Source organism: Anastrepha ludens, chromosome 5 (assembly GCF_028408465.1).
Source record: "Anastrepha ludens isolate Willacy chromosome 5, idAnaLude1.1, whole genome shotgun sequence".
NCBI lineage: Eukaryota > Metazoa > Arthropoda > Insecta > Diptera > Tephritidae > Anastrepha > Anastrepha ludens.
The window spans coordinates 15,368,601-15,390,888 of NC_071501.1; the positions used below are offsets into that span (position 1 = coordinate 15,368,601).

Below are 22,288 nucleotides of genomic sequence, written 5' to 3' on the forward strand. Positions count from 1 at the left end.
ACGGATGGATTATACATAGACAATATTGCCCATTGCGCTTAAGGCCTAAAGAAAAACTAAAAAAATTAAGAATCTGGGCAGCTTGCCGAGGGAATGATAATGAAGCTCGATCAATGTATACGACCCAAAAATGTAACATCTAACGAAACGGACGAAACCTAGCCAGCGGCATAGAAAAAGTACTAAATCTGTACTATCCGCAACCTCAAATCAAGATGTACACAGTACATGGAGACATTGATTGACTTAAAACCATTTGATCGCAGACGATCGATGTTCTATGGTGCTCATTTATTATTCGTATCATTGCTGAATCTATTGATTGTCCTTCCCCTTTAAGTAAAATTCTATTTAATATACCCAATATGAGGCTCCGACAGTACGAAACCTTTAAAATTGGCTTCTCGAGAACCAACTGCGGGGTGAATGCTCCGATTCCTGGGCATGTGCAGATTTAAATATGTTTTTCTATTCTTCTGGTGCTGATTTTACATGGCCGTATGGCATCTTAGTCAACCATCTTAAATCGTTCTTTTCTTAGTAACTTCTAAACTATTGTACATTAGCTTAACATAGTCTGTAAGAATGTTTCCATTCAAAGGCAATAAATAAATAAAAAGTTCTAAACAGTAAGACGCCCCCATGGACTGTGCCTCATAGTTAGTCCTACCAGTGATCGTAGCTTGCTCGCAGCCTTTTTGAGAAGAAATTTCGCTGGCACCTTTCCAAGTGATACTTGTTCGTTTGGCAGGTGTCAATATCACACCAACGAATCTCATAAATTTTACTAAGAAAAATTTTGATTTCACGAATTGTTCCCGCACCGACTGTGCTAACTGGCACCAGTTGGACACACCAAGTAAAGCCAAGTCCTTCTTCACCTGCTCTTTCCAACGGAGAGACCCTCACTCCTCTTCTTCTGCTACCACCAGCTGGTACCACATCGAATACTTTCAAAGCCAGAGCGTTTGTATCCATTCGACCGACCTGTCCCAGCCAACGTAGCCGCTGGATCTTTATTCGCTGCGCTATGCCTATGTCGTCGTAAAGCTCATACAGCTCATCGTTCCATCACCTACGATACTCACCGCCACCAACGTGCAAAGGTCCAAAAATCTTCCGCAGAATCTTTTCTGAAACACTCCAAGAGACGCTTCATCGGATATCGCCATCGTCCAAGCTTCTGAGGAAGAAACTATCGCGATATATTTAAAGAAATTCTATAAAAGTTTGTATTCTTAATCAACCACAAGCAGAGTCATTCGTTTCTACTCAAGATTTTTAATATTTCCCCACACCAATACCAGGCGGAAAGTATGTCCATTTGCAGCTCTCGCCATTCCTCATACATTTTCAACAGCACAGACGAATTTGATACATTTCGCATTACAAATAATTCAGCATTTTTCCGACTATTTGTTTAGGCGCTGGAATTACAATCCGTTTAATGTGATTTTCTACTTTTTTGTTTCTCACTGGACGCCAAATGAAATGAAGTGCCATCCCGTTTGTAAATTTTTGAGTGTGAAAAATGGCGCAAGAATTTAACTAAAAGATGCAAAAATAAAAAAGAGACCAAATTAAATGGAATGAATGTTCGGTTGGTTGATGAATGTGTTTGGGTGTGTATGTGTGTTAGTGCAAGTGTGTGAGTGTGCATTTTTTATGATTCATGTAAAAAAATATGAATTTTTGGTGAATGCGTACTAATGCCCTAAAGTAAAAATGCATTAGCAAAACATTGGGTATTTAGAAGCGTCATTTGAAAAAAGTACCAAAGGCAAAAGGAATTTTTCACCGCTGAGTAAATTCGAAGCATTTTTCCCTCTACATACCCGCACATACATACATACGTACGTACGTATAACTACACTATTCAGCTCAAGTGTTTATGCATAGAGTGTTGCACTAATCCTTGCCTTGCAACGCTAAACGACAATAGCAACGCTCCCGGGGGGAGGTATGGGGCGCGCATTAAAAACAAAAGCTGTGCGAATGATTGTGACGATTTCTGAATAAATGAATAAGTGAAAAATGTGCTAGAGCAAAAAAATGTAAATAGTGAAAAAAAATCGGCATAAGCAAATGAAAATAGTCAAGTGTGTGTGTGTGTGTGTGAGTGTTGGTGGCGTCGAAGACAGGATATCAAAAAATGTTTGTGTTGAAAAATTGTGTACAATTCAAAAAGTTTACGTGCCGCTGCAAAAGTAAGTACAAATAAAAATATGAAATTGCGCATAGCAGCTGTATGAGCCACATTTTGCTATGAAATAGACCATTTTTTCTTTTAAGATTTTTAAGTGACCTTTCATGTTCTTTAAAGAAGTTTCTTTTTTTTTCTTTGCCTTTTATAATAACTTGGGTTTTCTTTCGCAACTTGTTAGCAAAATTTTATATTAATTTTATGTAGAAAAAACAACTTTTTGTTCTTAACAACAAAAGACTCTCTCAGCTTAATGTAGTGTTTACTATTAAAAGTAGTTATTTTTTAAAACTAAATACGCTTACAACTAACCGAATGCTTATACATTTCTTCTACAATTATGGCAGTCGATTCGGGTAAAAATCTGCTATGCTTATAATGTAATTAACTCTTAACTGTTGGCATATTTTTACTATACATAAATATTTTAAGTTCTCTCAGCTCGCTCTCTTATTCGCTACTTCGCTCTATCTTTCGCTCTTTGTTGGTTTTGGTTTGCATTGTCGTCATTATAGAGTATTCGCTTGTGTCTTCTCATTTAAAGCACGCCGGTCCCACCTTAAAGCCGAACGCTTGATCCAATCGCGCATAGTCCTGCGGGTAGAAGTCCACCAATGGCAGATAGTTGAGGCGTTGTGTGCGCACCAGCAACACTGTCTCGCCTAGCGTGTTGAGCTTCTGAAAAGCGAGAGCAAAAATGTTAAATTCATTTAAATCTTAGGCGTAGTACTAAGACAGTGAGTGATTAACAATTTTTAATCCTAGAGTGATTGACGCTCGAAATATTTGCCGTCCGCGAGAAGTTGCAAACATTAAAGATTAGGTTAGGTTATGGTGTAGCGGCAGCCTAATCAAAAAAACAAAAAAAAAAACAAAAAAAGCAAAAAAATGGTAGTAGTCGGTCTGTTCAACCAACTCACTTAGATTTTACAGGTCCGTTGCTCTTATGAAGCACAGGATTGGTCCCATCAGTTCCGTAAGAGAATTGGAGAAATAATTTCCCAGAAAACCTGCTCTAATTTTAGCGAAGGTTGGACAATTGCAAAGGAGAAGTAATCTTCAAAAAACCCTTCCATAAGCTGCAATTTGCTTACAAAAAAGGGAAATCCACAGTCACAGCACTGCACACTCTCGTTGTCAATATACAGGGTGGCTGATGAAAGCCGCTACCAAAAAAAAATTGAATAACTTTTTTTCTTTTTAAGTTATCTGTTCCATTTTTGTTTTAATTTGCAGATTGATCTTTAAAATTTATTAAAATGGATAACTGGGACACACAAACAAGAATTTGGATAGTCCGCCGCTATCACGCACTGGAGTCCGTAGTTTTGGTACAGAGAGAGTACAGGCGGATTTTTGACGGCGATCCCCTGAGCAGATGGACCATAATGAGACTGGTGAATAATTTTGCTGAGCAAGGAACAGTCGCAAGAAGGCCTTATCATCGAAACCCACCAGTTCGGACGGAGGAAACGATCGCTGCTGTAGCTGCAGCTATACAAAGCAATCCAAGGGTTTCAACAAGAAGCTTATCTGCTCAACTTGGTGTAAGCCGACAGTCTTTGCAAACAATAATGCACAAAGATTTAGACTTATTTCCCTACAAAATTCAAATGGATAACAAACTGAATGCAGCAGACTTGCCGATTCGCTTGGAATTTTGCCAGAAGATCCTGCAAATGGTGGAAGAAGACCAAAACATGTTAAACTGCCTTTTCATGTCTGATGAGGCCCATTTCGATTTAAACGGCAATGTGAGCAAACAAAATTGTCGAATATGGAGTACTTCTAACCCACAGATACTCCACGAGACGGAATTGCATCCTCTTCGCGTGACAGTGTGGTGTGCGGTTTCTTCACGCTGTATTGTCGGGCCTTATTTTTTTCAAGAAAATGGTCACACCGTTACGGTTACTGGAGACCGTTATTTGAAAATGCTGAAAGAATTTTTCTATCCAGAACTACGCCGAAAGAGAATTCCTTTCAACTCTGTGTGGTTTCAACAAGATGGAGCAACGTCTCACATAGCCCAGACTGTTATGACAGAGTTGCGACGAAAATTTCCCAATAAACTGATTTCAAGAAACTCCGAATTTCGTTGGCCCCCCAGGTCGCCTGACCTTACTGCACCTGACTTTTTCTTGTGGGGTTTATGTAAACAAGAAGTTTATAAAACAAAGCCAACAAATTTGGATGAACTACAACAATCCATTCGGGCAACAATTGCGGCTATTCCTGTCGCAACTCTCAAAGCAGCAATGAACAACTTTTTACTAAGATGCCGCACTTGTGTCAACGAGCATGGGGGGCATTTAAATTCAATTGTTTTTAAAACTAGTTAAGCTACATTTAATAAAATTTAAATTTAAAATTGAAAAAAAATAAATGAATTCCATACACTAAAAAAAAAGTTATTTGAGTTTCTTAATGTAGCAAAATTCATCAGCCACCCTGTAGAAAAGGCTCTAAATCAAAAAGAAATAGCCCTCTGTTCCTTTATGGACACACAGGGAGCCTTCGACAACGCAAACTACAAATCCATGGAAACAGCACTCGAGAAAAGAGGTTCAAACCCTATATTAACACATTGGATAAGCCAAATGCTTAATCAGAGGTTTATTAAAGCCTCGTTAGGCCAAGCTGAACTTAATGTAAAAACAGTAAAGGGATGGCCGCAAGGAGGAGTTCTTTCTCCACTGCTATGGTCCCTACTAGTTGATGACTTGGTGCAGCACCTAAACAATAAGGGATTTATAACCATTGGTTATGCAGATGACATATCTGTTAAAATAAAAGGCAACCATGAAAGGACACTAACGGACTTAATGCAAAATGAGTTGAACGCAACATGGGAATGGTGTAAAAAGGAGGGGCTATCGATCAACCCCAACAAAATTACAATAATCCCCTTCACAAGAAAAAGAAAGTTAGAGTTTCCTGCATTGAAAATAAAGGAAACAGTGATAGAACTAAAGGAAGAGGTCAAGTATCTAGGGAGATCCTGGGACCTCAGCCCTAGTATGGCCCTCTGGATATATACTCAAATGGTTAGACCAATCATACTGTATGGGGCACTAGTATGGTGGAGCAAATCTATTCAAAAAACAGCGGCAACCAAACTGGGAAAAGTACAAAGGCTTGCTTGCCTATGCATCACAGGGACTATGAGAACTACCCCAACAGCTGGTATGGAAGCACTCCTTAATCTCCCACCACTTCATATAGCAATCCAAGAGGAAGCAGCTACGCAAGCCCTCATGCTGCACACGAAAGAAAATTTCAAATTAGGCAACCTCACCGGTCACTTAAGTATCCTAAATAAAGTCAAAAACACCATAAGCATGGCTCAAGCTTCAGACCACATTGACCCAACCCTCTGTTTCACAAAAGGATACACAGTTACCTTTCCTGAGAGGATCGAGTGGAAAACAAACCCAAAATGGATGAATGATGATTCATAAAAATGGTACACTGATGGACCAAAAACACCTTATGGTGTAGGAGCAGTAGTAGTGGGGCCCAGAATCCACAAATCATTCTCTCTCACCAGGGACACCACCATCTTCCAAGCGGAATTATACGCAATAATGGAAGCAGCAAACATCATGCAACATAGAAACCACAAGAGAGTAAAGATTAGGATTCACTCGGAGAGCCAATCAGTTCCAAAAGCTTTAGATAGCTATACCTACAACTCAAAAACTCTCTTAGAATGCCACAAGGCACTCAATAACCTGGCATCCAAAAACAATGTCTCATTAATTTGAAAAAGGCAGACTTTCAAGCCAAAAAAGGGGCAGATGAAAATTTCATCCGACCTAGTCGCATGTTTGGATTTAACAAAAACAGCCTAAAACAAAAAGTAAAATACTGGGCCGAAACTCTATTAAATCAGCATTGGAACAACGTAGAGGGTCTTAGACACTCCAAAAAGTTCCTAAGTTTCAACGCTAAAAGAGCTAACATGGCCCTCACGTTAAACAAAAAGAGCATTCGCACTCTCACCGGCGCTCTCACGGGTCACTTCACCTGCAACAAATACCTACATAATTAGGCATTATTAACACCAGCACCTGCAGATTTTGCTGCGAAGATGAGGAGTCTATAGAACATCTCATTATCGAATGTCCGGGGTTGACGCATAGAAGGAAAAGGTTTTTAAACAAGTTCATACTTACAGATGAAGACCTTCAATCCCTCCCTCAGAAGGAGCTGGTACAATTCATAAACATACTTAACAGTCAATAGACAGCAATGGGTGCACAATAGATCAATATGGTCGCAGTGCTTAAGGCCCATACCTTAACCCTTTACTACCATTAACCATTAACCATTATTCCTCATCACTACAACTTCTATAATATTCATGGGCGAAAACTCCTAAGCTCAGGGACTGCCTACCAAATACAAGCCCCGACTTTCGATATATCGTCTCTTGAGTAGTTGAAGAGTAGTTTCAATTTCCTTCAATATCTCTGTGTCCCGGAACCAAAATAAGGCTAATCTTGAATGCGACACTAATATCAGTTAGGACTGCCTGGCATTTTTGTGCAACCTCTGCTCTTAGTACAGCCGCATTCATTGATTTGATGACCGCCTGGCTATCCAAGAACATATTTATAGTAGTTTTTGTTACTAACCACCAACAAGTGCTACTTTGGATTAAGTAGCCAACTGAGTAGTAAAGTCCTCTCTCGACGAACAAAATTAATATAACACTCTACAAGACTCTCATCATGCCCGTCCTAACGTATGGCGCAGAAGCTTGGACGATGGCAATATACGATGAAGCGACGCTTGGAGTGTTCGAGAGAAAGATTCTGCGTAAGATTTTTGGACCTTTGTACATTGGCAACGGCGAATATCGCAGGCGATGGAACGATGAGCTCTATGAGCTTTACGACGACATAGACATAGCGTAGCGAATAAAGATCCAGCGGCTACGTTGGCTGGGTCATGTCGTCCGAATGGATACAAACGCTCCGGCTCTGAAAGTACTCGATGCGGTACCATCTGGTGGTAGCAGAGGAAGAGGAAGGTCTCCTCTGCGTTGGAAATACCATGTGGAGAAGGACTTGGCTTGGTGTGTCCAACTGGCGCCGGTTAGCACGAGAAAGAAACGACTAGCGCGCTTTGCTAAACTCGGCCAAAATCACGTAAGCGGTTATCGCGCAATTAAGAAGAAGAAGTTTTTGTTACGGCATTGGCATATTCAGATACGCAGCCACTTCTTTTTTAGCTTCTGGTAGTCGAACGGATAGTTCCAGTCCTAGTTCTTTGGAAAATACTCCATAGCCAACCCTATCGTCTTGCTTGGAACCATCTCTATAAAAATTTAATTCCCCCCTTCTCCATGGTCTTGGTGCCTGCCAATCTCTTCTTCACGGTATGTTCGTCTTGAAGAGCCTGTCGAAGGTGAGTCTAGGAATAGAGCCTTATCGCCGAGACGCGTCTACACTTGGGTTTAAACATTTGTTGAATTTTCTTGATGGTAATATACATTAGACACCTCAAAAAAAAAAGCCTTGTGAAATAGAGCTGGTGAAGTTTATTTTTACAAATAGAGACGAGAGCAATCCTTTCTACATTAACGCATCGATCCGGATTTATATTAGACTAAGAGTTGTCTCGTTCAAGCAGCAATAAACTTTGCTGTGGAAAAAGGGTGGAGAGGCAGACCTGTATGTTTCTAAAGAGACAGCAAAGCTGGGCTCATGGTCTTAGACAGGCGTCTAACCACTTCAAGGCTAGTTGAGTCCTGTAAATACAGGCTGAGCTGTGTCAGTAGACATAACATCCTGATGCTAACGTGTGTCCCGGGACACGTGGGTATCGCGGGTAACGAGACCTCTGATTCTTTAGGTGGGCTCTGAGTCTAGCTTCGTTGGCCATAGCCCGTTTCGCCATTGAGAGTGGCTGCAGATAGACAAAACTGATGTTATCTAATATATAGTATCCCACCGACTGCCGCAAATTTTATTGGCTGTCATTAAGTAGAAGGGACTGTAGGCAGCTGATTGGACTGATGACAGTCCACTTTCTATGGGCGAAGCACATGGAAAAGTTAGGCATCTCAGACAGTGCACTCTGCCCAGCTTGCGGAGAGCAGGATGAGACGGCGGATCACTTTCTGTGCATCTACCCGGCCTTCCATAGAATAAGGCTTGAAGTCTTTGGCACTGATGTGTTAAGAACCGACCACCTTGACTCCTTGGCACCACAAGATCTACTCAGATTTCCCCCGGGGTCGGTTAGAGTTAAAGAAAATTAAAAAGGGAACCCAAGTGCAGTACAATGGGTTGGCTGTTCTTGCTAGTTTTCCCAACAAAAAAAATCAAAAAAAGGCCTGTTACTCCAGCAGCATTCTCCGTACAACAACTTCGTCAATAGAAGAATAATTTAAATTTCTGAAAAATCCCTAATTGTTATTGATTACAAAGGTGCACATCCGATCTTAGTAGGATACTCGTGACTGTACTGATTTTGTCCTTGAAATTAACAGAAAAAATAGTTAGATGGACGGTACCAGGGCGCAGAAGAAAATTGTAGAAGCCAGGGGTTCAACACTACATCAAGAGGAAGACTGAGAGCAAGATGGGCCGACGAACTAGAGGCGGACATCACTAAACTTAGAATAAGGTATTTGAAAAAAGTCCCAAGCGATCGGGATGTATGGAGGTCCCACGAGCAGCTGGGCAAAGCTTACAATGAGCTGTATTGCCAAAAGATGATGCGGATGAGTTACTTTTTACTTGTTTGGCTTTCAGTCACTAAACAAAGGAGGAATAGGTGACAAGTGGTTCTAGCTCTCTTATCAAGAGCGCTGGAAAGATATGGTCTGATATAAAAGAAGCTGGCCTGATTTATGGATCGTTGAATTTTGCTAAAACAAAGTGCAAGTTTAAAGTAGATCAAAAATTACACTGATTTTTGTGAATTCTTTTCCGGACACGATCTTGTGCACACTCCACATTTAACGCCTACTACAAATGTTTTAATATGGAAGAAAACACTCAACACCGTCAGCAGAAAAAAATGTCAAAAATCAACGCGATTTCTGAGCTACTTGAAACTTGAACTGAAGATATCACCAGTATTATTCGCATTCGCCTTCGTTATGCTCCTATTTTTTTACTTTCAAATTTTGTTGTCACTTGAAAGCCAAATTTTTGCCTCTACCTCAAACTACTCTAAACACAAATTTTTCCCATAGAAAAGATATTTAATTAATTTACCTGACACTCATCCCGCAACACTTCCGGTTGTATGGGTGTGCCTTCGCGTGCGATTTCCATTTCGTTTTCGCCCAACAGCCGCAGCGCCTTTGTATAGCCACCATCCGCTTCACTGTACCAAGCCACTGAATTTCTGCATTCATATGTAAAGTTCTGATATCCCTCCTCGGCAAGCAAGCGCAAGAAGGTCAATTGAACTGTGCCCACACCGTCATATGCAATTTTCGCGCCATCACTAAGACGAGAGTACCAATCTAGGCCGCCAGATGAACGCCGCGGCACCACTGGCGCTTCGGCAGTGTGTGCGTCTGGGTAAATGCATGTCTCACCGTCGGCGCTCATGTTGCAGTACACGTAGATGGCATCATCGGGCATGCCGGCATTCGGATCGATCCAGTACCAGCCGTTCTCGAATTGTGGATGTGCATAATGCAGATCACGGCACGTACGCACCGGGTTGTCTTGTGTACCGGTTGGTTTGCGCATGCGATCCATTTCTTGTCGCATGCTGTAGATGGCGCTGTACATGTCCACCAATTTGCCACTCGAATCGCTATGCGCGGTGGGTTTCTTTTTTCGCCTTCTTTTTGTTTTCTTGTGTTGCTCGGTGTTAGTTTGTTCGTGTGGCGAAAATACACCCATTATTTCATTGAAATCATCATCTTCCTCGAAAGGTACTAAATCGTCGAGTATATCAACATCGCGTCGTCTTCGTATTTCCGCTTTTGTGGTGGAGTATTGTTGCATTTGGAAAAGCAGTTCGGGTGGTATTAGTGGTGCCTCAGCTGGTGCGCCAGGCGGTCCAGCTGGTCCTGGCGGTCCCATGTCACCTTTATTGCCAGCTGGTCCTTCTGTTCCTTTCGGTCCGGGCGCTCCGTTTGTTCCAGGTGGTCCCTGTGGGCCATCATTGCCTTTGGGTCCAATGGGTCCTACTAGCCCTGGTTCGCCTTTGCGTCCTTCTGGTCCATGTGGTCCACGAAAACCGCGATCACCTTTCTCGCCTTGATCACCCTTCAGGCCCACCATACCTAACTCTCCACGATGTCCTTTTGGACCACGTCTGCCGCGGTCACCTTTGGGTCCTGCCGGTCCGGGTTCACCAATACTGCCCTCCTTTCCTGGCACTCCCTCTGGACCTGGCACACCTGTTTCACCAACTTCGCCTGGCAGCCCTCTGCTACCTGGAGGCGCTTGCAAACCTGGTAGACCTTGCGGACCTACAATTCCTTGTGGACCCTGAGATCCCAGATCCCCTTTATCTCCTTTTTCGCCAATGGGTCCGGGACTGCCTTGCAAACCTGCAGGTCCTTCTGGCCCTTGCCGTCCTGGTGGGCCCGGCTCCCCAATTCTGCCCTCCGGACCCATATCTCCGATTGGGCCTTGCTCGCCAGGTTTACCATCTTCACCAACAGCTCCCACGTCGCCTTTTGGACCCATCAAACCCGGCTCACCTCTTGCGCCTGGATAACCGCGTGGCCCAACAGCGCCCTTTGGACCCTCCTGGCCCTGCATGCCTATACGGCCAGGTGGGCCAATTGGTCCAGATTTGCCTTGTTCTCCTTTGGGTCCGGCTGGCCCGGGCTCGCCTGGTTTACCTGTAGGACCCACCGCTCCTGGTGGTCCTTGAGGACCATCTGCTCCGGTTATTCCTTGCGGTCCATGTGGTCCAGGTTTCCCTTGCTGTCCAGGGGCACCTTAAATTAAATCGCTCTTATTACTTGCCTTCTAAAAGTATATGAAAGAAATTGTGTACCTTTCAATCCTCGTCTGCCTTGCTCTCCTGGAGAGCCCGGAGGTCCTATTGGCCCCATTAGTCCATCATCACCTCGCTCTCCCTTAAGGCCAGCTGGACCTGGCAAACCTTGAATGCCTGGTTTTCCTAGTGGTCCTGGTGGACCTGGTTTCCCATCTTCTCCTTTTATGCCTCTTCGCCCAGCTTCTCCTGGTGGGCCCTTTTCTCCTGGTGGTCCAGGCGGTCCAGACTCACCGCGCGGTCCTTGGGCTCCGGTTGACCCAATTGGGCCCTAAAGCATGTTTATATTTTAATTACTAAATTCATTTTAAGATCATTATTTTTTACTCACAATTTCACCTCTATTTCCTTTCAAACCCTTTTCACCAGGCGGACCGGTCTCTCCTTTATCACCATCTTCCCCAGGCGTGCCTTGTGGACCTGGTGGTCCTGGTAACCCTCGCATACCAGTTAAACCGTCTCTACCAGATGGTCCGATAGGCCCCTTATCTCCGGGTTCACCTTTGGCACCTGGTGAGCCGACACTACCCGGTGGTCCTGGGTTTCCAGGCGGACCTTGTGCACCAGGATGACCTGGCTCGCCCGTCTGACCCTTGTCACCAGGATATCCGGGACCACCTAGCAAACCTTGCTCTCCTTTAAGCCCGGGAAGTCCTGGTTGCCCTTGATGGCCACGCTCTCCGGGGAATCCAGGAAGTCCGGTAGGACCTTGTGGCCCGGGTAGTCCAATTGGCCCGATTGGGCCGGGGGGGCCTTCTTTGCCAGCCTCGCCCGGTAAACCGGCTTCTCCCGGCAAACCTGGAAGGCCTGGTATACCCGGTTCGCCGATAGGACCTAGCTCACCAGGAGCGCCACGTGGACCTATGACGCCAGACTCTCCAGGAGGCCCGGGTTTTCCTGGTTCTCCCTAAAATATTCAGATAAGTATTAATATTTCAACTCATGTTTATCCAACTTACAGGTTGTCCCCGCTCGCCAGGAGGGCCCATCACACCATTTTTGCCATCTGCGCCTGGTGAACCCGGCAAACCAATAAAACCACGGGGACCCTCTGCACCCTGAGGTCCAGTTTCGCCTTGAAGACCGGGTGCACCTGGTTGACCTGTGTCACCTTTTGGACCTGGACTACCATCACCACCTCGTCTTCCTCTTGAGCCACGAAATCCTCTAGGACCCATCTCACCGCGCTCACCTGATTGCCCTTGTAACCCTCGCTCACCTTTTATACCCGCCGGCCCTGCAGTACCAGTTGCTCCTTTATCACCCTTATCACCAGACGGGCCAGGGTAACCCTGAAATCCTTGTGGCCCCTGTTTGCCCTTTTCACCGGTGGAGCCCTGTAAACCTGTTTCACCTCTAGGACCTTCAAAACCTTTAGGACCTTCGGGACCTTCTGGACCTGGACTACCGGGTGCACCAGGAGTTCCACGTTCACCAGGCAAGCCAGCATCGCCTTTTTCACCATCTAACCCTCTTTCGCCATTATCACCTTTATCACCTGGTGAACCGCGTTGACCATCATCACCTTTGAGACCACGAGGACCAGGAAAACCTACAGGCCCTTGAACACCCTGCATGCCTTGGTCACCTTTTGGACCGATTGCGCCCGGTGTACCCGCATGACCTGGAGCACCATCAGCTCCAGGCAAACCAGGAAGGCCAGGTTTACCGGGTGGCCCAGCTATGCCTGGTGGACCGAGATTGCCTTGCGGACCAGGTGCCCCAGGAGGACCATTTGCACCAATTTGTCCTGGAGGACCAGATGGGCCCATTAAACCAGTGCTGCCCTTTGCACCTTGGGGTCCTTCTGCACCCTGCAAGCCTGGATTACCAGCAGGACCTGGGAAACCGCGCGGACCTGGAAATCCACGAGGGCCCTACAGTTAAATGAAATAAAAATTTATGTTAAATTAACTAAAAATTAATTTTTCAGTAAACTTACCAATTCACCTGGTAAACCAGGCAAACCTGGCGGACCCTCTTCTCCTGGGTGACCTTCGACACCTTGTTGACCCTTTTCACCAGTTATACCTGGCAAACCTCGATGTCCCTTTTCACCTGGCAAACCAATCGGACCCATTCGTCCGATTTCACCTTTCGGTCCCTGTGGTCCCACAGCGCCACGTTCACCATCTCTTCCAGAACGACCGCGTCGTCCATCACGGCCCGGTGAACCAGCAGGTCCACGCAAACCGCGTAAGCCCTGTCGAAGATAAATATTCTAAACGTTAGGTCAATATGCTAAATGAGGCGAATGGGAAAAAATTTAATTACCGGTTCACCAACATCGCCGGGTTCACCCTTATCGCCACGCTGACCGGGCACACCAGGTGGACCTGGCAGTCCTGTAAGACCCATAGGACCTTCGGGACCACGCAAAGCCATCTGAAAGCAATAGGCGTATAAGAAAATTAGAAATAAAATTGCAATGTTCTCGAATACTTGCCATGTGCTGGGATATCATTTGCCTTAGGGCTTCAGCTTGTGAATCTGGTCCCTTCTCATTGCCCCCTTGGGCATGCTGTAAAAATAAATAACAGATATTTAGATGTTCAGATTTTTTTATTTATTTATTAATATCACCTACCGGAACTACAAAAACATGCCCTGGTGGTCCTTGAATACCTGGAGTGCCAGCCAAGCCATCGCGACCAGCTTCACCCTTATAGCCTGGTTCACCTGGTGGTCCTGGAGTGCCAGTATAGCCCCGCGGCCCGGGGTAGCAGATTGTATTACCACCGCCGATAACATAACTTGGATCTGTAGAATTCGTTCTCGAGCCGTTTTTACGCCTATCTGGCTTACGATTAACATCTGAAGCGTCAGCATCCGTGGAGTTCACACGACGTTCTTTTGCATCGTCGTCTACCTGCTCCCTTGTTTCTTTGTTATCGGTGTCATCAATTGGGTCAGGAGCTTCAATTGTCGAGGGTGTTGTAAGATCCACGTACGTATTAAAATCGACACCTTCATTACCCTCAATGACATAATCCTCAAAACCTTGCTCATCGAATGGTAGTGCAGCACTTGCACTGCCGGTAGCGCCAGATTCAGCAGAATTTCCGCCAAGCGGGAATCCATTACCCGCACTGCCGCCAGTACCATAAGCTCCCAACTCTTGACCATTTTTAGCCTCGCCTACTTGAAGGTTTCCAACTAAACCTCCTGCATTAACCATTGGGATAGATTCATAGCTACGGGAACTGGTGATTTGGAAATGTGGTGCATTCGCTTGCGAGCTGCTGCCTACACCACTAAACCGTTCACTTGCCGCTCCACCAGCTATGCTCCTTCCACCATCACCAATACCCAGCGCAGATCTGCTCAAATCAATGCCTTCCGCACCACCACCACTTCCCTGACCACTACTGCTGCTGCTCGATGATGACCACGACCAACTGCCACCTGTACGTCTGCCACCATCTGCATCACCACCTACACCGCTTACGTACCGCTCCATCGTAAAGCTGCCTTGTTGCATGCACGGTGTCGCATACCGCGTGCACACCTCATAACCCGCATCTGGACTATCTACAATGGCCATCAGTTGCACATCACCGGTAAAAAATCCCTCGTCATTTGTCATTTGTACGCCGGTAAGTATTAGCCCATTTGTAGCGATAGTACTGCCACGAGAACGTTCCAAACGTCGCGTCACCTGTTTCGTACAATCCACTACCAAAGTTGCCGCCTTCCCCTTTACACTTACACCGATGCGATGCCAATTCGTGTCACTAAAGCCAATGCCAAAATTAATGGTATTACGTTGATTGAATGTAGCATCGGTTTGTTCATAACTAAGACTAATCTCTTTGCCCAGATTAAGCGAGAGCACCTCCTCACTCTCGTCCGAATATATAGTGAAAACGGGCGCTTTTGTTGGGTTCGTTTGATTGCTGCGCAGAGCCAAAATGATTGAAAAGTCTGTGGGAAAGCCATTAGGGAAGGATTGTGCGGTTTGTACGGTGAGTATGGCATCTTTGGTGATGCGAAAAGCCGGCGTACTGTACACCTGATAGGGATTACGTTCATTGCCGCAGATACCCGGCACTCCAATGATGCCGGGCGGCAGATCGGGTAGGCCGAATTCGCGAATCAAGTCCACAAAGCCATCTGAAATGAGAATGCATGAAAATTATTGAGACGCGTAAAAAAAGTTATGTCATAATTTTTTGGCGCTTAAAATGCTAAAGTTTTACTTAATATACGAGTTTGCCTATTTAGAGCCAAATTGAGTCAAGTTACTTTTTGCATTACTTCTGCAATGTAAACCAAAAATGAAAGAGTTTCGCTTAAGAAGGGAGCCTGCTTTAGAGGGTTCAAAAAATCGATGTTTTTTTTGCATAAATGTCTTCCCAAACTATTCAAGATAGTGTCCTCAAAATTTCAGAAGCAAATTCAAAATATTTTTGGAGTTACAGAAGAAATTGTGAGCAAGCGTCGAGCAGGTATACGAGCGGCCGGATCGCTCGAAGTGCGATTTCTCGGTTTTTTATTTTTACGATTTTGCCTAACTGGCGGGAAAGATAGAGAAAAAGTTAAACGAGATAACATTGATTGTATTCGGAATTAAATTCTCTTCTAGTTGAACCTAAAAAACCTTAAGAAAGTTATTATTAACCCACTTTTTAAACAATCTAAAGTGAATTTGTTTTTCCAAAAAAAATATTATTTTTTAATTAGCGAAAAAATGTTGAATTTCTCACTTTTTGTTTAATTTTCTTGGTTTGACTAGAAGCTATACTATACTAAAATAAAATTTTTTTTGGGTTTTTGGTTTCCGATAAAAAATGCGGCCTGCATCTTTCCCGCCGCACGACACACGCACACTCGAGGCGCCTCGGCAAAATGCTTGTACCAGGCATAATATGGCATATATTTTAATGAAAAAATTTGAGAAGACGGTTGAAATACATAGCAATAAAACCTGAAAGTTTCGTTTCAATCGAATATTTTTTCTTCCCAAAAAAATCCACGAAAAAATCGATTTTTTGAAGCCTATAAAGCAGGCTCCCCCCTTAAATAAGATGGTGTCTGTCTACTTAGCTAAGTTACACTTTGACACCGGACTCGACGGATAAAAGACCACAAGATGATGAAAAACTTTACAGTAGAGGGAAGAGAACAGGGGCTCACAGTTCTGCCAGTAAAATCCAATTTCAGTAAAAGAAAATAGCGCTATTTGGGTGAGACCACTTCTTCCAGTATTAGGCACAAGGAATAGGATTTTAGAGCTATGAAATTAGAAGAAGAAGAAGAGTTATAAAATTGGAAGAAATTAGATCTCCTTGCATAGAGCTTTTGACATCACAATAGATTCCGCTACTCCTTGCGATTGTGATTTCCTGCGCCCAGCTTTGGCACATGCTCAAGCTGATCAGCATTTTTCTTCGTATGAAGACCTCAAAAATTGATGACCTGAAAATATGAAACGTTCTTTCGGTGCAGAATTCGTTGCCTACCCGAAATATCACTCAAGACTAAAGACATAAATTTCTAATAACCTTTAAAAAAAACAAAATATTATAATAAAAATAAATAATTGGCGCGTACACTTCTGTCAGGTGTTTGGCTGAGCTCCTTCACCTATTTGTGAGGTGCATCTTGATGATGACCTTTTTGAAATACTGCCTTAAATTTTGAAAAAAAAAAAATAGAACCGTTGTTAACCCATTAAAAATACAAAGAAAGAAAAGTTAAAAGGAAATCATCAAAATCCAACGCAATTAAATCTCTTAATTGCTCCCATCGGCGTATTACATCAAAGGCAGCTAAAGAAATCCATGGCCACCTGGCTGTCTAGCGATTTTCAAGGTACCTACTGATAAAAAATAATAATAATAATCCACTCGAACAACTTTATTTTGTCTTTAACAAATCCAAAGCTTAACTATTCGATTGAAAAATTGGATCACGATGAACGACCTTCAACGCCTTTTGCAGCAATCGATCAGTGACGTCAATGACACACCAATTGGTCATTGGCACAAAAAAGTCGGCAGCGCCTAACAAGATTCTACACATTTGCCACATTTCAAAGCAATGACAGTGATTAGTAAATGCGAGCGAACGTCAAGAATTGAAAAATCAGTTCGATCGATAAACAGAAATGCGGAGTATGCATTGTTATTGTTATTATTACTATTTTTTTAATTTTATTTGCAGTTTGGATGGAAGCATGCAGAGTGCATGAAGTTGCTCCTCAATTTATTGATGCGCTCCTAATGGTTTTCGCAATTTGACAGGTTTTCCAATTTTTTTATTCAATATCTTATTAATGAACTCATGTATGTACATTAGGGCGGGACAATTGCTTCTTAAAAAATATAACTGAGTTTTTTTCACCGTAGCGTAGCTTTAAAATGGATTTCCAGCTTTCATATTTTTTATTTTCGTTATTATTCCCCAATCAGTTTTATTTTTATGTATAAATAATTCGATTTTTTAATTTTATAAAAAATTTATAAAAGCATACATGTATTTGATATTTAAAATAACTCTAGCAGTAGATATTACAGGAAGAATTCTATTTAACCTTGCCAAAAGAATACTTCTTTGGAATATAGATACTTTTTTCATCAATCTCTTATGCATCAATAGTACACAGTGGCACAGCCTTTGCATACAGTTGCTGACAGAATTAAAGGCCAAACACACCAGAGTGCAAAGCGAAAAGGCACTTGGAAGTGCATCACGCATATACAAATACTTAGACTAAACAAAGGGTTCAGCCTACATTAAAGAAGGAATGCGGATTGAAGATACCTCAATCATTTTCAAAGTACGATGTGACCCGCTTATCTTAAATGCCAATAAACTCGGACACGTTTCAAATATGTGCAGCCTCTGCAATCTGAACGATGAAGAAAATCTGTAGCATTTTATTGGAGGATTTCGCGTACTCGCTGAGTTTAGAAGTATTTATTTTGAAAAAACAGAATCAACAGAAAAATAAATTATAAGCACATTAAATGGAGAAAATGATGAAAATTTGAAAAAAAATTTAGGTTTTTTGTATTCAGCTTTACGCTATAGAAATTATTTGATGGCGTAATTTAACTAATTGGTTATTTTATTTATATTTATATCAGGAAAGTAGCAGACGACAAATTGTCATGTCTTATGAGCACGTGCATATATTTATATTATAAAAAAATGAGTTAAACAATTTTTTTTTAATTTCTGAAAAATATATATTAGGCCGGGTCGGTTTGTGGGTAGGCAAAAAAATCGCCCATTGCTCTGTGAAAATCATATTCTAGGGATCAAAATAAGAAACTTTGCCGAAAGAATCATACCTCTTAAACGAATTCTGATGTCCCCCAATTTGGGTCGAACTTTTTAGTTTATTTTCTCATGTAAAGACCAAAAATGGTGATATTTTGAAATGATTGTATGGGGAACCCCCCAGGGGAGTTCCAGGGGGTGTGCCACTGGCATGGGTGGATCGACCGTCCAAAGTTAGTGGGGGTCGGTCATACATTTGGACTCGATTGGAGCACTCTAAATGGGTCAAAGTGGGATTTTTCGTTCGACCCAAATTGGTGGACATCAGAATTCGTTTTAGAGGTATGGTTCCTTCGGCAAAGTTTCTTATTTTGATCCCTAGAATTCGATTTTCACAGAGCAGTGAGCGATTTTTAAATCGACCCGCCCTAATATATATGTATTACTACTATTACTACTTTACATTTTCTCAGGCTTAGTCAAGTAAAAAAAATTCCTACTTCAAGTTTTGAATTTACCCTCAAAATCTCGGCTCAAATTCGAAAACCCGGTTTTTCCTAAATTGAATCGTATGCGGGTATGTACTCACCCTTAATTTTATAAATTTAAATATTCGGTAAAATATTATATGTGATTCTAAAGAAAACATTTACTGCTTGAAATCGTAGATACGCGAATATTTTTGTTTTGTCTCCTCTACCAAAACCCACTGTCAGAACCTTTTTTATTTTTTGTGCTGCACATTGTAATTAGACCATTGGATATATAAATATAAACACCATTACATTAGATGTTGTGTATTTTATTTTTTAATGCGCTGACACCACAGTTTGGGACCCGGTGGTCTAGAAATTTTTGTTTTTTCAATATTTCGAAAGCATAGTAATTTAAGAAGATACTATGAATGCAGAAATTCGGAATATTATAGCTTCTACAGCCCATTAACTAGGTAGAAAGCGGTTCGCGCTCCTGTACCTCAAACTTTAAACTCATTTATCTCGAAACGACTTTTTTCGGTCTGGTGGTTGGCCTCTTTAACCGAATCGTCTGAAATTTTAATATGTTGTTCACAATATCAATGGCTATCGCCTGTACTAGAATCATATTATTATTTCAATTATTTCGTATCTTTTTGATTAACAAACTGAAAAAAACCGATTTTTAGAGTGTGAAATTCAAAACCGCGCCATTTTGTCAAATATTCTTTCTTTTATTCTAGTACGTGACATAGCTACAGTCATACTGATGAATAATGTTTTTAGTTTTTGTGTTTCAGATAAATAAAAGAGCCAAAATGGACAACACCGTACAGGTCCAATTTTTCGGGAGGGTAAATTTCAGCGCCATTTTTTAAATTATTAAAATTAAAAAACAAAATGTTTCATTTTTGTATGTAAAAGAAGTTAAATAAAGAGCCTAGAAAATGTAAATATTGTCTTTCATTTTTTTATTGTAATAAAATTCTGAAAATACCCTATATGTTCGAGCTCTAGACCACCGGGAAAATTTAATCGACAAGATGTTAAGTAGCGCAGAAACGTTGGAAACCGTCAGTGGGTTCGCGGAAAAAATTCTCCGTATGAAAAAGCGGGACCTGGACGCAGTCGGACAAGCATAGACCTTGTAATAAGGAAGACTGAACGCTACTCTGAAGTAATGCGAAACCGATTCCAGGGTGGGCGACGGTTCCAAACGAGGGGGAGTTTTTTAGTCTCCGCTCATACCATTGCTGCGATGGTAGCTTTGATGATGCATTAGACATTTTAAGCCTCATCATCCTAAAAAAAATGTGAACAACTCTAGATTGTTGCTGATGCTATGCTCTTTAGCGTAGAGTTTTGAACAAAAAAACATCTAAAAAATTAATTTCTCGCACTCTTGGGCATTGATAAATAAAATTAAAATATAGAAAGCTTGAAATGCATTTAAGTTTTATGTCTCACAATTTTTTCACAGTCCCCAGTAGAATACTTCAGTCGCCGAAGCAATGCAAAAAAAAAAATGTCACCCGGCCTAATGTTCACACTGGGTGATCCGAGTGCACATATCTTTTGGAAGCACATGTTATTTTGAAAAGTACAGTAATGCATTGTTACAGTAAAAACCATGACATAGCTAAGTCGTACTAGACAGCGCAGAACCATACTGTGAATGATGTCATGACAATACTTCATCGTATGGTCTTAGTTGTCAAATCGCCAAAAAATTTTTTTCCGTGGTCGAACATATCAGCTCACGTGACGCAAAAAGCATCTGCTATTCTTCTTCAATTTATAAAAAAGATATCAAATGTTGCCGAAAATTTTCGAATAAAATATTATACTTTTCATTGAAATTATGCGAGTTCTAGTTTTGATGCTGGAGATGACATGTACAAACGAAATAGTGCAAAGATAGAGACTTGGAGCAAAGTAGTGCCTAAAAAAAGTCCATTGGGAATCACACAAGCAGAAATTTGGAAGCAGCAGAATAGCAGGAAATGTACAGAAGCAACGAATTGGTGCCACAATTTCGGCCTTTTTTTTCGGAAAAAAATTTAAAATCGGCTGTAAAAAACACTAATATGGCTGGCCCATCTAAACATTTTGAGTGCGCTTATGGATTAATTTGTCAAACTTTCTAATGAAAACGTCAGACACACTAGACACACGTCAGAAACAACACTAGAAATATCCATGAAAAGAAATTTAAATATCGAAGGTGATTTTGTGTTATCGGTGGGAGGCCAGAAGGAAGTGATAAATTTAAAACTGGCGAAGCTGGCATTAGGCATCGAACGGAAAATCTTTTTTTTTCTAACAAGTGTCACATTGGACTAAACAAAATGCAAGCAAAATCATACTTTATAAGTCCCTCATCATGATTGTCTTATTTCATAGCTTAGAAGCGTTGAAGATCGATCTGAACCAGAGCTCTCCTAAGGATAAAATAATGGTCACATACTGGGCAGAGTTGACTGACTAAAGACTAATTTCCCTCTTAGCCAACTTAGCCGCAAAGCAATTTCCAGGAATACCTCTGTGTCCAGAGAACGTTCGTAATGCACTGCTTAGCCAGCTTTTTAAGAATAACTCTACATTTGATTGCTTACAGGCGAAGAAGCTTAAATGGAAACCAAACGCAGAAAAATGTTTTCAATATCCAGGATGTTGACTTTATTTGACAGATAATTGTATGGCAATATTGTTTGAACAAAAAATTTCGGGTATTTGACTACCGCGAGTTTTTTAGGAGCTGCAATTTTCGAACCACCTTCGTAGTAAATTAGTGAATCAGTAAATTAGTCGAATTTGGCTTCAAAGGACTCAACTGTTTCTGGTTTATGGGCGAGAGACCATAATTCGAGACTTTACATATGTCAAGAGAAAGCAATCATATCGTGTGTGAAAAAGCTAGTTAGATGTAGCCAGCCGCGCTTTGTTAAACTCGTTGAAAATTGCATAAGTGGTTGTCGCGCCCATCAAGAAGAAGAAACTAACCTCAAAAAATTAAAAACTTTAAAATCGACTGTCACAGAAAGGAGTATTGCCAATTTAATCTCTCCAGCACTAAAGAAAACAGCACCCATTATTTCGGAATGGAATTTTGTGCATTTTATTAAATTTTTGTTACAAATTACTGACATTTGGACCACCCAGTATATGTGCACATGCATATAAATTTGTAAAAATTTAATTCCATATGAACCTACTCGTATTCTTACAATGTTGCCGTCAACGTCATCGCCATCATAATTTGCAAAATTTCTATGTATGCATTCGTAGTTGACATACTTGGTCGCATGTTCGGCGTCACATCAAGCATACAAAATTTACGACTGATTTGAATTTATATAACAAACAAAAATCGTTCAGTTCATTGCACATAATT

At 41.9% G+C, this 22,288-nt stretch overlaps 1 protein-coding gene across 1 annotated transcript; it reads right to left on the reverse strand.

The window, feature by feature from the left end:
- Positions 1–2,359: 2,359 nt before the first annotated feature.
- Positions 2,360–22,201, reverse strand: LOC128863601 (collagen alpha-2(XI) chain-like). Its single transcript, XM_054102835.1, has 10 exons — positions 22,192–22,201; positions 13,779–15,304; positions 13,638–13,712; positions 13,466–13,576; positions 13,134–13,394; positions 12,151–13,068; positions 11,523–12,098; positions 11,192–11,462; positions 9,439–11,132; positions 2,360–2,881 (listed from the first exon to the last, which is right to left on the reverse strand). The coding sequence occupies exons 1-10, from the start codon at positions 22,199–22,201 to the stop codon at positions 2,738–2,740; spliced, it is 5,586 nt and encodes a 1,861-aa protein (XP_053958810.1). The 3' UTR covers positions 2,360–2,737.
- Between the last annotated feature and the right edge of the window lie 87 nt (positions 22,202–22,288).